Source organism: Amphiura filiformis, chromosome 11 (genome assembly GCF_039555335.1).
Source record: "Amphiura filiformis chromosome 11, Afil_fr2py, whole genome shotgun sequence".
Classification (NCBI taxonomy): Eukaryota; Metazoa; Echinodermata; class Ophiuroidea; order Amphilepidida; family Amphiuridae; genus Amphiura; species Amphiura filiformis.
Genome location: NC_092638.1, coordinates 42,607,831 through 42,625,530, shown reverse-complemented (window position 1 = coordinate 42,625,530; position 17,700 = coordinate 42,607,831). Strand labels below are relative to the sequence as shown.

General features: G+C 36.9%; 1 protein-coding gene across 1 annotated transcript in view; it reads left to right on the top strand.

Moving 5' to 3' along the window:
* Positions 1–17,278, top strand: part of LOC140164013 (meiosis inhibitor protein 1-like) — a 63,261-nt gene extending 45,983 nt beyond the window's left edge. Inside the window, exons 12-14 of the mRNA XM_072187297.1 lie at positions 14,337–14,477; positions 15,113–15,231; positions 16,536–17,278. Of these exons, the coding sequence (XP_072043398.1) occupies positions 14,337–14,477; positions 15,113–15,231; positions 16,536–16,641 (366 nt within the window). The 3' untranslated portion in view covers positions 16,642–17,278. The remainder of the gene's footprint in view (positions 1–14,336; positions 14,478–15,112; positions 15,232–16,535) is intronic.
* The last annotated feature ends 422 nt before the right edge of the window (positions 17,279–17,700 follow it).

The following is a 17,700-nucleotide window of genomic DNA, read 5'->3' as shown; positions in this document are numbered from 1 at the left end:
CAAATGGTTGGCAGTACGGTAAAGTGTACTGGAATGTTATGTAATCTTGTCTTAAACTATGAGGTTCTAATATGTATAGACCTGTAAAATGATAACATGGTGTATTGAACATGTAATCCCAATCAAAAAATATTGTATGATAATAATACATGTAGGCCCATTATGAATAGGCCTGTAAGATGATAACATGAGGTATTGAACATGAAATCCCAATCAAAAAATATTGTATGATAATAATACATGTAGGCCCAATATAGGCCTGTAAGATGATAACATGATGTATTGAACATGAAATCCCAATCAAAAATATTGTATGATAATAATACATGTAGGCCCTATATGTATAGGCCTGTAAAATGATAACATAATGTATTGAACATGAAATCCCAATCAAAAAATATTGTATGATAATAATACATATAGGCCCAATATGTATAGGCCTGTAAAATGATAACATGATGTATTGAATATGAAATTCCAAATCAAAAATATTGTATGATAATAATATGAGTAATGTCAAATCAAGTGAAGCATGATATTATGTATTAATTATGATATAATAAGGATATATGGAAAAGAGATAATAACAAAGAAATAAAGGCAATTTGCCGCACCTCTTTGAGGTTAAAGATAAAAAAAAAATCAGCAGTAGATAGTGGATGAAGTAGTGTGCTATCAGCAGTAGATGGTGGATGAAGTAGTGTGCTATCAGCAGTAGATAGTGGATGAAGTATGATCAGCAGTAGATAGTGGATGAAATGGTGTGCTATCAGCAGGAGATAGTAGATGAAGTAGTGTGCTATCAGCAGTAGATAGTGGATGAAGTAGTGTGCTATCAGCAGTAGATAATAAATGAAATGATGTGCTATCAGCAGTAGATAGTGGATGAAGTAGTGTGCTATCAGCAGTAGATGGTGGATGAAGTAGTGTGCTATCAGCAGTAGATAGTGGATGAAGTAGTGTGCTATCAGCAGTAGATAGTGGATGAAATGGTGTGCTATCAGCAGGAGATAGTGGATGAAGTAGTGTGCTATCAGCAGTAGATAGTGGATGCGATCAGCAGTAGATAGTGGATGAAGTAGTGTGCTATCAGCAGTAGATAGTGGATGAAGTAGTGTGCTATCAGCAGTAGATAGTGGATGAAATGGTGTGCTATCAGCAGGAGAGAGTGGATGAAGTAGTGTGCTATCAGCAGTAGATAGTGGATGAAGTAGTGTGCTATCAGCAGTAGATAGTGGATGAAGTAGTGTGCTATCAGCAGTAGATAGTGGATGAAATGGTGTGCTATCAGCAGGAGATAGTGGATGAAGTAGTGTGCTATCAGGAGATAGTGGATGAAGTAGTGTGCTATCAGCAGTAGATAGTGGATGAAGTGGTGTGCTATCAGCAGTAGATAGTGGATAAAGTAGTGTGCTATCAGCAGTAGATAGTGGATGAAATGGTGTGCTATCAGCAGGAGATAGTGGATGAAGTAGTGTGCTATCAGCAGTAGATAGTGGATGAAGTAGTGTGTTATCAGCAGTAGATAGTGGATGAAGTAGTGTGCTATCAGCAGTAGATAGTGGTTGAAGTAGTGTGCTATCAGCAGTAGATAGTGTATGAAGTAGTGTGCTATCAGCAGTAGATAGTGGATGAAGTAGTGTGTTATCAGCAGTAGATAGTGGATGAAGTAGTGTGTTATCAGCAGTAGATAGTGGATGAAGTAGTGTGTTATCAGCAGTAGATAGTGGATGAAGTAGTGTGTTATCAGCAGTAGATAGTGGATGAAGTAGTGTGCTATCAGCAGTAGATAGTGGATGAAGTGGTGTGCTATCAGCAGGAGATAGTGGATGAAGTAGTGTGCTATCAGCAGTAGATAGTGGATGAAGTGGTGTGCTATCAGCAGGAGATAGTGGATGAAGTAGTGTGCTATCAGCAGTAGATAGTGGATGAAGTAGTGTGCTATCAGCAGTAGATAGTGGATGAAGTAGTGTGCTATCAGCAGTAGATAGTGGATGAAATGGTGTGCTATCAGCAGTAGATAGTGGATGAAGTAGTGTGCTATCAGCAGTAGATAGTGGATGAAGTAGTGTGCTATCAGAAATTGATAATAAATGAAGTAGTCTGCTATCAACAGTAGATAATGGATGAAAAAATGTGCAATCAGCAGTAGATAGTGAATGAAGTAATGTTATGTGCTATCAGCAGTAGATAGTGGATGAAGTAGTGTGCTATCAGCAGTAGATAGTGGATGAAGTAGTATACTATCAGCAGTAGATAGTGGATGAAGATGTGCTATCAGCAGGAGATAGTGGATGAAGTAGTGTGCTATCAGCAGTAGATAGTGGATGAAGTAGTGTGCTATCAGCAGTAGATAGTGGATGAAGTAGTGTGCTATCAGCAGTAGATAGTGGATGAAATAGTGTGCTATCAGCAGTAGATAGTGGATGAAGTAGTGTGCTATCAGCAGTAGATAGTGGATGAAGTAGTGTGCTATCAGCAGTAGATAGTGGATGAAGTAGTGTGCTATCAGCAGTAGATAGTGGATGAAGTAGTGTGCTATCAGCAGTAGATAGTGGATGAAGTAGTGTGCTATCAGCAGTAGATAGTGGATGAAGTAGTGTGCTATCAGCAGTAGATAGTGGATGAAGTAGTGTGCTATCAGCAGTAGATAGTGGATGAAGTAGTGTGCTATCAGCAGTAGATAGTGGATGAAGTAGTGTGCTATCAGCAGTAGATAGTGGATGAAGTAGTGTGCTATCAGCAGTAGATAGTGGATGAAATGGTGTGCTATCAGCAGGAGATAGTGGATAAAGTAGTGTGCTATCAGCAGTAGATAGTGGATGAAATGGTGTGCTATCAGCAGGAGATAGTGGATGAAGTAGTGTGCTATCAGCAGTAGATAGTGGATGAAGTAGTGTGCTATCAGCAGTAGATAGTGGATAAAGTAGTGTGCTATCAGCAGTAGATAGTGGATGAAATGGTGTGCTATCAGCAGTGGATAAGTGGATAGTGGATTAGAGTGTGCTATCAGCAGAAGATAGAAGATAGTGGATGAAGTAGTGTGCTATCAGAAATTGATAATAAATGAAGTAGTCTGCTATCAACAGTAGATAATGGATGAAAAATGTGCAATCAGCAGTAGATAGTGAATGAAGTAATGTTATGTGTTATCAGCAGTAGATAGTAAAAGAAGTAATGTGCTATCAGCAGTAGATAGTAAATGAAATGATGTGCTATCAGCAGTAGATAGTGGATGAAGTAGTGTGCTATCAGCAGTAGATAGTGGATGAAGTAGTGTGCTATCAGCAGTAGATAGTGGATGACGTAGTGTGCTATCAGCAGTAGATAGTGGATGAAATGGTGTGCTATCAGCAGGAGATAGTGGATGAAGTAGTGTGCTATCAGCAGTAGATAGTGGATGAAGTAGTGTGCTATCAGCAGTAGATAGTGGATGAAGTAGTGTGCTATCAGCAGTAGATAGTGGATGAAGTAGTGTGCTATCAGCAGTAGATAGTGGATGAAGTAGTGTGCTATCAGCAGTAGATAGTGGATGAAGTAGTGTGCTATCAGCAGTAGATAGTGGATGAAATGGTGTGCTATCAGCAGGAGATAGTGGATGAAGTAGTGTGCTATCAGCAGTAGATAGTGGATGAAGTAGTGTGTTATCAGCAGTAGATAGTGGATGAAGTAGTGTGCTATCAGCAGTAGATAGTGGATGAAGTAGTGTGCTATCAGCAGTAGATAGTGGATGAAGTAGTGTGCTATCAGCAGTAGATAGTGGATGAAGTAGTGTGCTATCAGCAGTAGATAGCAGTAGATAGATGAAGTAGTGTGCTATCAGCAGTAGATAGTTGATGAAGTAGTGTGCTATCAGCAGTAGATAGTGAAATAATGTGCTATCAGCAGAAGGAAGTGGATGAAGTAGTGTACTATTATTAGCAGTAAATAGTGGATGAAGTAATATGCTATCAGCAGTAGTAGATAGTGGATGAAATAATCTGCTATCAGCAGTAGATAGTAAATTAATTGATAAGCTATCAGCAGTACTTTACCAGGGCTACTCCTCCAGGGCTAACTTCATCCTGATCACGATCTTTAACAGCGCATCTTGCATCCAAATTGCAAACTTTCACATGTTCAAGTTCAGTCCAGTGAATTCAGTGACACGAGGGATTTTTCCATTTAAAATTTCCGCGAACGTAGCTGATGACTTTGTTTGGTGTAATACCCACCCTATGCTTTCCCTTTCATAAACACCTTCACTCGTATTATTGATGTATCTGAAGCAATTTTCATCAAAAATTATAGGTTTTCTCAGTAAATTTAACACATTTTTCGTTATATTTAATATCCCGTTAAGTTTGAATTCGTCCATACAAATTTTGAAGTGTCTATTTTGTAAACTTAAATTTCGTCTTTGGTCAAATATATTCATATTTTGATCAAACATATTCATACAATGTTTATTTAATTTCGTCCAAATGTATTTAAATTTCGTCCAATGTAGGGGTTATCAACTTAATGTGTAAATATATTTCGTCTTTGATCAAATCTCTTCATATTCGAGTCATTTAATTTCGTCTTTAACATAAAGCATGTAGAAGTAGGCCTGCATATTTTCTTTTTCATTCTGTCTTTCTTTCTTTCATTCTTTCTGTTTATCTTTCCATTTTTATACATTTCATATTTCTTTATTTTATTTATTTTGTTTTCTTTCTTTCGTTATTTCTTTTTTTTTTTTTCAAATGTGGTTGTATGGCTCTCTTTGTCTTGCTCCCATATTATTGTGATAACTGTTATTTGGTCAGAATAAATTTAGACCCCGATTTAGATACGTCTGTTCGGATTTATATCAGCAAAGGTGAGAACTAGTGTTATTTCAATGCATTGGATTAGGAATTGAATTGAATTTGATTTAGGACATTTTTCATTTCAATTCAGTGAAGTGAATCAAAATGGTTTGCTTTTTTTTTCATTTTAATTCAATTAAATTCATTTCAATTCAATGTTTTTATTCTTTCATTTCAACTCAATGCATTGAATCAAAATATATTGTTTGTTCATTTAAATTCAATTCATTGAATCGAAAATGCATACAACATGTATTTGATTCTACCATTTCACCTGTGTTGTCAGCTTATCAGTTACAATGAACTTTCTCCCTGAACTGCTTTTAGCCAAATGCCCAGTAAAATGTATCAGTGTTGGTAATAAGAATTGATTTTGAATATGAATTGAATTCAAATGCTGTGAATTGGAATTGAATCAAATGTTGTGAATTGAAATTGAAATTAGTTAGCAGTTAATTTCAATGCTTTGAATTGGAATTTAAATCAAAATGATTTAAGTAGAGAAAAATTGAATTGAAATTGAATCAAAATGATTTTATATAATAAGAAAGTGAATCTGAATTGAATTGAAATTCATTATTTGAATCAAAATAACACTAGTGAGAACTCAATACCAGTGGTTGAAATCTAAGATGTAATTAATGAAGGCCTACAATGCATTATGGAGGACGAATTGCTTTGATCAAAGCATGAAAATTAATGAACAACGACAAATTATATTTGTGCAAGTACTGTCCATGCAGCAGGTGAGACGATTTCAATGCACTCTAGGACGAAATCAAATGAACATTGTATGAATCATTTTTATCAAAATATGAATTTATTTGACCAAAGACGAAATTTAAGTTTACAAATAGACACTTCTAAATTTCAAGGACAAATTCAAACTTAACGGGATGTTAAATACAACGAAAAATGTGTTAAATTAATTGAGAAAGCCTATATTAGAAAGAAGTAGGAAAAAACACGAAAAAAAAAGTAAGGTAAACTCAGCTCATCGCCTGATAACAACTGTACATATATCAGTCTCTGACACGGTTTAATCTGATAATGTTATCAGCAGTAGATAGTAGATGAAGTAGTGTGCTGTCAGCAGTAGATAGTAAATGAAGTAGTGTGCTATCAGCAGTAGATAGTGAATGAAGCAGTAGTGTGATATCAGCAGTAGATAGTGGATGAAGTAGTGTACTATCAGCAGTAGAAAGTGAATGAAGTAGTGTACTATCTGCATTAGATGGTAAATGAAGAAGTGTGCTATCAGCAGTAGATAATAAATGAAGTAGTGTGCTATCAGCAGTAGATAGTGAATGATAATGAAATGACACTGGATTAAAAAGTATGAGGTATTTGATCAAAGTGGTATAGTTGATTTTGGACTTGAGTCATTACAGCTCGTAACAGCATTCACACCACGTCTTATGAGAAGTCTGCTATCAGCAGTAGATAGTAAATTAAGTAGTGTGCTGTCAGCAGTGGATAGTAGTGTGCTATCAGCAGTAGATAGTAGTGTGCTATCAGCAGTAGATAGTGGATGAAGTAGTGTGCTATAAGCAGTAGATAGTGGATGAAGTAGTGTGCTATCAGCAGTTGATAGTGGATGAAGTAGTGTGCTATCAGCAGTAGATAGTGGATAGTGGATGAAGTAGTGTGCTATCAGCAGTAGAAAGTGAATGAAGTAGTGTGTTATAAGCAGTAGATAGTGGATGAAGTAGTGTGCTATCAGCAGTTGATAGTGGATGAAGTAGTGTGCTATCAGCAGTAGATAGTGGATGAAGTAGTGTGCTATCAGCAGTTGATAGTGGATGAAGTAGTGTGCTATCTGAGTTGATAAGTGAATTAATTAGTAGTGATTAAGAGGTGGTTATAACATGTGACTTTATGCTGTTTCTGTATGCATTTTATCATATTGAAGTATGTATTTTTTGAATAGCAACATCTTTCCATCATCAGGACACGAGACATATGTTTTCTGCAACTTGTGTAAATCCCTAGATGCTAGATTGCATGTTGAAATCTCGATGAAATCTTTATCATTTTTATTTTGTCATATAAGATTGTTAAAGTTTGGTTTTAGTGAGGTATGGGTTAATTACAATTTTGAAATATCAGATCATAATAATGGTGAATAGGTGTCCAATGAGTAAACTACTCCGTATTCCATAAAAATACAGCACTAATTTTTCTTGGATTAAAAAAATATTATCCTGTTTCACAAAATGAAACATATCTAAATCCTAATTCTTTATTTAGTTCTAACTGGCAATGAAAGACCAATTTTAATATTTGGTCAAGTCTCAGAAATAAGGCCAAAAACATAACGTTTTTAGGGCCCAAAGACTCATATAAAGACTAATTTCAAGTTATGCATTCTAATTTTGGAAAACACATTTTGTGACTATAATTGAAAAATTCATGTAAATTTGCATGTTAATTGTACTTTTCCCCTCAATTTGCAAAAAGATTGCAATTTGACTTTTATTGCCAGTTAGAATCAACTAAAGGATTAGGATTTAGCTATGTTTCATTTGGCAAAACAAGATAATATTTGTTTAATTCTAAAAAATAGTGCTGTATTATTGGCTGTTTTTAGCAGCTTACTTAAAATTGAACTTTGTTCCAGTCTGGTGTAGGGTGGGAAGGAAGGTCCCTCAAATGTCAATGATTGGAGCTTTGCTCCAGTCTGGGCTAGGTTGATGGAGGAAGGTCTCTCAAATGTCTACAGGCATATGTCTGCTTAAGTTTGCTGTGACAATCAAGCCTAAAGACTCGTACAATGACTAATTTATTTATTTATCTTGAAACATGTATCAACACCCGTATCAGGCTTCAGCAACCTTTACGAAATCTTGATTCTTTGCATGAAATTGAAAAGACTGTATCTTGCCATGAAAACATGTGTTGCTCTTTAACTGTAACACTCCCAGGTACCATTGCTGTAGTTGAGTCCACCTCAATTTTCAATATTTCCGACTTTGGCCTGAGTGGATCAGATCAAGTAACAATTATTACTTTACCACATACTATTAGCAAGCTAGCACAGGGGTTATGCTTCTCTTGGTTAATTAATCTATGGTCAATTTATCTACCAGACATGTAATACACTAAACTGAGATGCATATAGTTTCCAATATTAGCAACCTGTTTTTTCAACCCAATATAATAACAAGAGATCTTTTTTCAACCTGTTAAATGGATCAGTATTTTCATTTCATCCACGGATGATATAGTGACTTACCTTTTGCTTTTCAACCTGACACATTTTTATAGAGATTTTTTTTCAACTGGTTATGGATGTGATGGTTACATAAGAGATGGGAGAGAGGAAATTTAATTAATTATTAAGGCCCAACCCCCTAAAAAGTGTGTCTCACAAACCCACCTGCATAAGTATGTCATTATTCAGCATGATTTGTTGTTGCAAGTTCTAAGGTATATAGTTTTAGAACACTAAAGCAGAAAAACATATCAAGGGGTAAAACTAGAAAATAGGTGATTGTCTATCACAAATGGGCTGTAAAGTCAGCATTTTCACGTTTAGACAGGCAAATTTTCCTCAAAATAAATAAGCTTTACAAAAATGATATATGACATAGCCATATTAGTATTGCTTTTTAGAAAGGTAGTAGGTTGAGAAATCCATTGTTTTTTATTGTTCATTGAAAGGTTCAGTGACAGTACCATATGACCTATACATGTAAAAGGCCCAATCAGTGATCCCAGGGAAAATGTAAAAATATCAATATTGTGTATAAATTGCTCAAAGGTAAAGGTCATTACCTAGCTAGGGGGATCCCCAGCTAGGGTTTGCAACGCAATTGTTTCCGCTTCCTCTGGCAACAAATTGAAACTGCAGATGCTATACAACCAACGTAAGGTGGCATGTCCTTCTTGTCACCCCAAACAAGGGTGGCCAGTATTTGGACTGTACCAATTTTTGTAGGGACATGTACTCACTGTGTATTTTTGTTTTCTAAACCATCTTATAGAAAGTGAATACAGTTTTCTCATTACCTAGCTGAGGGGTTTGCAACCCCCCGAGTTAGGTCCTGTTTTTCTATCCATTCTTTCTTTCTTTCTTCTTTCTGTCAATAAATTCAAAATGCTTCTTCTGCCGCAAGCAACATTCTACAATCTTACAATTGCATTATCTGGACATCTGTAATGGGTATGGGGCTCAAACTTGGTGACAACAAATCTCATGACCAGGGGAACATTTTGCAGGGGTCAGGTCAAAGGTCATGTAGAGGTCAAATTTTAGAAATGTTTTTCCTAGACAACTGTAAGGGGTACGGGGCTCAAACTTGGTGACAACAAACTTAATGATCAAGGGAACATTTTGGAACACTTTACAGGGGTCAGGTAAAAGGTTAAATATTATAATTTCTTTTTCTGAATATTTGTAAGGGGTATGGGGATCAAACTCAGTGACAACAAATCTCATGACCAGGGGAACATTTTGCATGGGTCAGGTCAAAGGTCATGCCGAGGTCAAATTTTCTGGATATCTGTAAGGGGTACGGGGTTCAAACAACTTAACTTATTGACCAGGGGAACACTTTGGAACACTGTGCATGGGTCAGGTCAAAGGTTATCTGGGGTCAAACCGTAGAATTTCATTTTCTGGACATATGTAAGGAGTACGGGACTCAAACTCGGTGACAACAAACCTCGTGACCAGGGGAACATTTTTGGACCATTTTGCAGGGGTCAGATACCTATAATAAATAAATAAATAAATAATAAATTTCGGAATTTATATAGCGCTTTTTCCAGAGGATTCAAAGCGCTGTAATTTCGCTGCGTGGTGAATAATCACAATCAGATCGCATCAACTAGGCTAGTTGCAGCCGAACCCGGCGCAAACCTATCCGCACTTAGATTGTAACATCCACCCATTTTCTGCAGCTCCCCAAATTCCATTGGGTGAAGGAAGTTTTTGATAACGAACCAACTAATCACCGATTTTGAAAGCAGGAGGAAACCGGAGATCCCGGAGAAAACCTGCGAGAGCGAGCATGGATCGGGATAAACCAAGTGCACATGAGTCCTTGGGACGCGCCGGGGCTTGAACCCGGGACCTCAGTGGTGCAAAGCGAGGGAACTACCGCTGCGCTAACTCGCCCTCCCAAAACACCTCCATCCAAAACACCAATATGCCCAAGCTAGGTTTGTGGTCTAAGACCACCATTTGCCTCTAGTTACAATTGTCATTAGATCTTTTTGAAATGAAAAATTTGGCAAAAAAAAAGGAAAACAACAGTGTTGACAAATACAGGTAGCTAATTTTGAGAAAATTCATATAAAATGTCTTATTTTGTCTTTAATGCACAGCTTTCGGTTTAACAACTAACATGCTATGTTGGCACATCTATGGCACTAACAAGGATGCCAGAATCTGAATTTTAATGCTTTTTACAATCCTCTGGATGAGCAAATCACTGGATGGGCCTTCAAGACTCTATTCATAAAAAGGCACTTCAGTTGGTGATTTCTTCTTTTATGAATCCACTTGATTATTTATTTATTTATTTGAACTTTCTTTACCCTGGGTAGTTCCTTCAATGTCAAAACACTGATTTTTGAGGAGGCCATACAGTAAAACATCATCAAATATAAATATTATAAACTAGTCCTTGATCATTTTAACAGGCATTATTTGTTAACCCAGATATAGCAACCTGTTTTTCAACCTGACATAATTATGTAGAGACTTATATGGATCAGAATTTTGCAATCATCCATGGATGTTATGGTTATTATCATGATTATGATGGGAAGGGAAAATTAATTGGTAAGGAAAACTTGTGCATAAGTATGTGAAAGCCATCCTACTAGTGCATATCTCTAGTATGAGCTGGGCTTTTTTGATGGATTTCTTTTAGTCATCAGAAAAGGTTTTTTTACCATATTAACAGTGACATAGCTAGCCAGCAGGGGGGGGCAAAGTTTCCCCTGACAAAAAGTGAGAGAGAAAATTGGGAAGGAGAAAGAAACAAAAACAGGAAAGACGAAAAAAATGAAGGAAAAAGATTTAAAAGAAGTTGATGGAAAACAGGAAAGAAGCTCCCAAAAATTGTCTGGTGCATCTTCTGTACTGCTTGTTTCTCACCAAATTTACCCAAATCATGGGACAAAATAGTGTAAAATACTAAATCTTTGCATGCTACATTGTATGCAGGGATATTGTCCCAAAAAAAGCCCTTTTTATAAAGCTCAAAGAATTTACAACGGTCACTCTCTAAAGAAAAACTGGTAGCCTATATGTATTATATCCCACCAATAATACTGTGTAAAAATGATGCGACCAGGATTTTTTGCCACCACCCCCTCCCCGCACCAAAACCCAGAAGAAATTATGCCCCTCTGACCAAGAAATCATATTGATCTACTCACAATTACTATTCAGGGTATTGTTTCATCATGTTTTATTGTTGCAAGTTTCATGTACATAAATAAGTACAACAAGTATAGCTGAAAATTAGGGTACAAATGATATACATTTTTGTGGGTGGCTATATTCACATCCAATAACAGTTTGCCTTATGAAGGATTCCAAACTTTGCTCAGTATACCAGTGTTGGAGTAGTTATAAAATGTTATCTTGCATCTAAAATAAGGCTAAGTATAATTGGGTTAATCTCTAGATTAAAAAGTATATAGTCATGTTCAAAAAGTGCACAATGGACTTAGAATGATGAAATGACGCCTTAGGGTTTGAAACCAGTTTAGATGTGTGAACAAACCATTTTAAAAACTTTCAAAATTTATTTGAAAATGTGAAAGTGCAAGGGAAATGAACATGGTCAAAAAGCAAGGTAGGTTTGGGGCTGCACCAGGGACAGATTTAAGCGCTGGCCCGGTGGCTCCGCGCCAGTGGATTTTGCTTCGAGCCAGTAAACTTCCAACAACACTGGCCCGGTGGGCCACTAGATTTTGAGCCAGGCTGATAACACATAATGAGAAAAGATATAATCAGTGTATATTTACACAGTTTCTGCTCCATCTGTCACCTGTAATATACGCTCATATTTATTTCTTTAATGATTTTTCGTTTATTTATATTCTTATTCTTGCATTGCTAGCAAAGTGGAATTTGGAAATATACGGCCGCTTTTTACGGCGATAGTAGGCCTACGTACTACTTTCAAGCTCTTTTGTGCTCTATCTGATAGCGATACCGCAAATACAGCATATTTGAACCGTTGTGAACTTTTGGAACTAAAAAAGGCAGAACTACTGACTGAACTTGCCTTCTGATATCAAATAATTTTGATTTTTTTTTAAATTTGCGATATAATACACATTCTATGACAAATGATTAAAAATTGATATAGATTTTTTCCCCAAAACATAAAAACATTTTTTTTTTTTGCAGTAGAACATATTGAAAAAGTTGGGCAAGTAAATTTATTGCAGGGCCACTAGATTTGCCATTTCACTGGCCCAGAGGGCCAGTAGAAAACTGAAACCTAAGTCTGTCCCTGGGCTGCACACTCAAGTTTCACAACAGGATACACATGCGTGACCAAAAAACACAAATTAAGGATCCTTTTAGGGGTCCAAAATGCCTGTTGTTTTGAAGTAATTTAGAGACCCAGTTTTTGTTACTTATTTGAAAAATTATCCATTTTCAAAGAAAGTCATGAAAGAAAAGTGTTAACATGTGCTAAGCTGAGACAACAGGATTTTTGTATTTCCAAAGCATTGAGTGAGAGTTTACCTCTAATTCTATTGAAATTGGGAGGTTTTTCTCAACATTTTAAAAATAATCTGCAAGAAGATGGGTGCCATTATTTTGGAAGGTCTAATTTTACGGATTTGTAGGTATGGTGATTTTACATACTTGCCTTCTCATTATGCACCAACTGTGACAAATATTTTTTCATCTCTTTACTAAATATTTCTGTTTGGTCTGAGAGTATTTATTATTTATTTTTCTTTCGTGACTTTGTCAAAGTGAAAAGTTTTTGAAATATTTCATAAAAACAGTTATTTTGACACACAATAGTTGGTGTGTTTAGGGGTCATTTTAATGATCCCGCTATTTCACAAAGCATGTTTCCCTGGCGTGTTTCCTCAACCCAAACATAAATATTAGAAAATTACAAACAAAAACATATTATAAGGGTTTATTTTTTATCAAAAACCAGTAAGGGTATAGTACCTTTGAGATAAAATCCTTCTTAGGGGTATCTTTTCTTTCAGGTACAATCCTGTTTGGGGAGTAAAATTTGTTGTGAGACCACACCAAATTCTGTTTAGGGGTGTTTTTGCTCAAAAGGGCAAATCTTGTTTAGGGTATGTTTTGAAGATCTCTTGTCACACATGTGTACACTGTGAAACTTGAATGCCCCCCCCCCCCACCCTACGGAGGGTAGGTATTTTTCTGTACAGTGTTCCCATTTTCAAATGTGGTGCAGGCAGCAAAGGACAGCCAAATATTTGTTTCCTTTTGGAAATAAAACTTTTGATTGATTGATTGATTGATTGATTGATTGATTGATTGATTGATTGAATTGTAAGGCCAGACTATACCAAGAAGTGTCATGGAGTTGGGTTAGTGTTACACAGTAGAGAGGTGACCATATTTGCTGAAATGGGTTGGGGTTAGGGCTTACAGCAAATACGGTCATTGTCACATCCTACATGCAAAGGGTTATGTGGACTTTATCTCTTTTTCCCTTTTTATTCCAAGTTGTTAAGGTCATGGCACAAAGCTTATAATAATTTAGTAACTCATGCATGTAAACTAATTGGATTAATCAGTCCATAACCCTACCAAATAACCTTTGTTGTGTGTTTGTTTGTTTGTTTGTTTGAAAATTATGGATATTTTGGAATGTAGAATTGTGTATTTTTTCCTTTTTCAACTTGGCACAAAAATCTTGTTTTGCTGTTTCCATGGCCACAGGTATTTTAGGACAGAGAGGCTCAGCAAGTTCAAATTTCGAGTTACATTTTTCCAGAACTTAGGGTTAGCTATGGGTTGCAAATTTAAGCAAAATTTTTGTCAAAATCTGGAAAAAATGCTGATTTTTCATTGTATTTTTTTGCCAAATTTGTGTAATTTTCCAGAATTTTGGCAAATTCAGTTTAGTTTTTAGCAGAAACCATTTCAAATTCTTGAACATTGGTGGGTTTTTTTCAGAGATGTACAAATCTCAGTTGTGATACAATCTGGTCCATGGAGGCCAAAGGCAGTAAATTTGAAATTGAGATAAAGGCAAAAATATGGAGTAAAAACAATCAAATATAAGAAAATAGACATCACAAAACTTCATAACTTTAAACCAAGAATGCTAGACCTTTGGTGTTCTCAGTATATTATAGCCTACTGTTTGTATAAGGTAATAATTATAGTAACTCACTTTTTAAAAATGCCTCCTTTGGCCTCCTCCATTGACCAGATTGTGTCACAACTTGAATTACAGTGGTGGAGATGAGGTGTTCACTGAATCGGCTACAACTGTTTCTCTAATTTGTTTTGTCCTTTTATTTCAACAGTTTGTGAAGTTTGATAGTGATGGAACAGTTGTAACCCAGGCCATGGTAGATACTGTGTTAGAACATGTTGTGAAATATGAGCAGACTTCACACAGGCACATCAGTCAAGTCAGCTTCCAGTACATAGAATTGATCAAACAGGTATTAAAGGGGCATGGTCCGATTGTTTCATGTGTCAATTTTCTATCCTACATTGAGGCCTACCAATCAAACAATCTGCTAAGCAAATGTGTATAACAATACCTTATAGGGTAGTATAATTATACTTCTGGTTGAGGTTACCACATTTTATCACATTTTTTGTTTACACCTTCCAAAACGAAACATATCTTTCTTCTGATTCTAAATCTCAGTTTTGATGAAGGAAAATGGAGGACTTAATTGACATGCACAGTAACAAAATGAGACATGTTGAGGTCAATTTAAACTGGTCACACAACTAAGAACAAATTTGACATACATTTTTGTCCGTCATCCGACAAATGAGACCTGTTCACACAAAATGTGAGGAAAGTTGCAAATCATTATTTTTGAGTTATGGTGTGACTCATAATCACTGGATCATTTAAGCTTCAAAATGGTAACTTGCCATTATTTTCTTGGTTTCTGGCATGTTCAGTGAACCATACATCCTTTTTTACCATGGGGACTGTCAGCTCATTTTGTGAGAACAGGTCTCAAATAAATTGTCAGCTATATCAAATTAAACAAAGTATAGTATTGTTGTAATTATTATTGTCATGTCCCTTAATTTGAATTCTTTTGTCTTTTCACAGATTTTAGAACTAAATAGTTTGAGAATCAGCATTAGACTGAGAGAAAAAGTAGCCCAGCAGATGGCAACTTACATGGACTATCCACAAAGCATAGATAACCATGCTTTATCTGCAATACTGTATCCTTTATCAACATGCATGGCCATCACAATGAGGAGATGCCAAATTCACAAAAAAGTTTTTAATCATGCGACTTTGCCTTTATCCAAAGTTTATTTAATCCCACATCATATAATAGTGTAAAAGTGATGTACCAAAAGATTTCAAATGAGGCTTCATTTTGGAAAATTTACCAACTTCTGAGGGGTACACATCCCTCTGGTGCCAAAGTCCACTCATAAACCATCCCCCATAATTATCCTGACTATGGACTAGGATTCATATCCCTATTTAAATATCAGAATAAAGTCCCTTCAGAATTACGGGTTGGGGTACGGGTTGAATGCGGGTGAGAATTATGCTTTGGGTTTTGCTCACTTCAGAATAACGCCCCTTCAGAATTACGGGTTGGGGTACGGGTTGAGTCCGGGTGAGAGTTATTCTGAGGGTTGTGTTCCTTTCAGAATAATGCCCCTTTGGAATTACGGGTTGGGGGGTACCGTACAGGTTGAGTACGGGTGAGGGTTATGCTTAGTGTTTTGCTCATTTCAGAATAACGCCCCTTTGGAATTACGGGTTGGGGTACGGGTTGAGTACGGGTGAGGGTTATGCTTGGGGTTTTGCTCACTTCAGAATAAAGCCCCATCGGAGTTACTTGGGGTTGAAATCACAGGTTGAGGTTATGCTTGGGGGTTTGCTCACTTCAGAATAAAGCCCCATCGGATTAGTTGAGTACTGTTGGGGTACGGGTTGAGTTGACGGGTGAGAGTTATTCTTAGGGTTGTGTTCATTTCAGAATAATGCCCCTTTGGAATTACGGGTTGGGGTACCATTTCAGAATAGGTTGAGTACGGGTGAGGGTTATGCTTAGTGTTTTGCTCATTTCAGAATAAAGCCCCATCGGAGTTACGGGTTGGGTTGGGGGTGAGTTATTCTTAGGGTTGAGAATAATGCCCCTTTGTAATGAGGGTTATGCTTGGGGTTTTGCTCACTTCAGAATAACGCCCCTTCGGGATTACGGGTTGGGGTACGGGTTTGAGTATGTCTGAGGGTTATGCTTAGGGGTTTACTCACTTTAGAATAACACCCTTCGGAGTTACGGGTAAGAACCATCTACAGTGGCTACAATTTTCAGCAGTGTCTTCCACTGCAAAAGACATCGATAAATAAAGTGAACAAACTCCAAACAATGCCAACTCATTTGAGTTTCGCAGCACCGGAAACATGCATGCAACTAATGCATGCAAATGTTGGACCACAAGGTGGCCTTCAGAATATTTCCAAGAATAGTCAAGGTTATGTTTTCCTTCATTCACAAGTACAGTTCAATTCAAGGTGTAATTCTTCCTTCTGAATCACCTTGTGGATTGATACAAGATGCAAAGACAGCTGCTTGCAAAATACACACCAAGTTGAAGAGTTTGATGTAGTATACTCATATGCTGGTCATTCATCTCCTTTTCAACGGGACAACCAGATGTTGGGCTTGGAAAAACAGTGGCATGATCTGGAAATTATATAAATAAACAGTTGTTTATTTTTACCCTGGAAGATTTAGCTAAAGTCTTCCACAGAGGGATAATGGTTTTTAAATAGTGTAGACAATTAGGTGACATCCATTTGAAATCCAGTTGTGGAAGATCAGGTATGTAGGGGGGCAAGGGGGCAAAATATTTTTCTTGCCCTCCAGTTTGTTCCCCTCCACACACACTTTTGAGGCAAAACCCCCCAAATTACGTACATTTCCACTTTTTGCGGCAATTTTGCACAAAATCATTGATTTTCCCCCTGAAATTCACTTTGCCCCCCCCTGAAAAAAATTCCTTGTGCCGCCACTCCTGGTACCCCCTCTGTCTAAGACTTTTTCCACAGGTGTTCAGCAGACTTCAAAAGGAATAGCCTATTTTCAAAAGTGTTATAGCCAATGATCAACAATTCTTAGTCAGTGGGAGTGGTCTAGTTCGTAGACACATTTTTGATTGGACAATCGCAAGATTTCGGTGCCGCTTATCAGGCCGTAGACGACCCCACATCATCATGCGTCTTGATAATGCCTTACACGCTTGTAGAGGTGCGCGCGTATGTATTGCGCTGTAATGCGTGAGGCTAGTGCGGAATACGCGACGCCGCTAGCAGTACGCAACAGAATACGTGAAGTTGTAAACAAGTTTCGTTCATTTTATAATGAGGGAGTTTTATGACGGTAACTTAGTTTTTGCTTTAAAAAATTGTTTACAGTTATTAAAATAATATTTAACTGACTAAGAATGAGAATAAACGATAGGAATTTTTATTTTGCATATCCTCTACCTATGATAGACGACAGGCAGGTCCAATATTTTTTATCGTAGTGGATACCGCTGCGCGGCATCCACTACTCAAAATATTGGACCTGCCTGTCGCTCTATCACACGGTAGAGGATAGGCAAAATAAAAATTCCTATCGCTTATTCTCTAAGTATTATAGTTTGATCACCTCGTAATCGGCG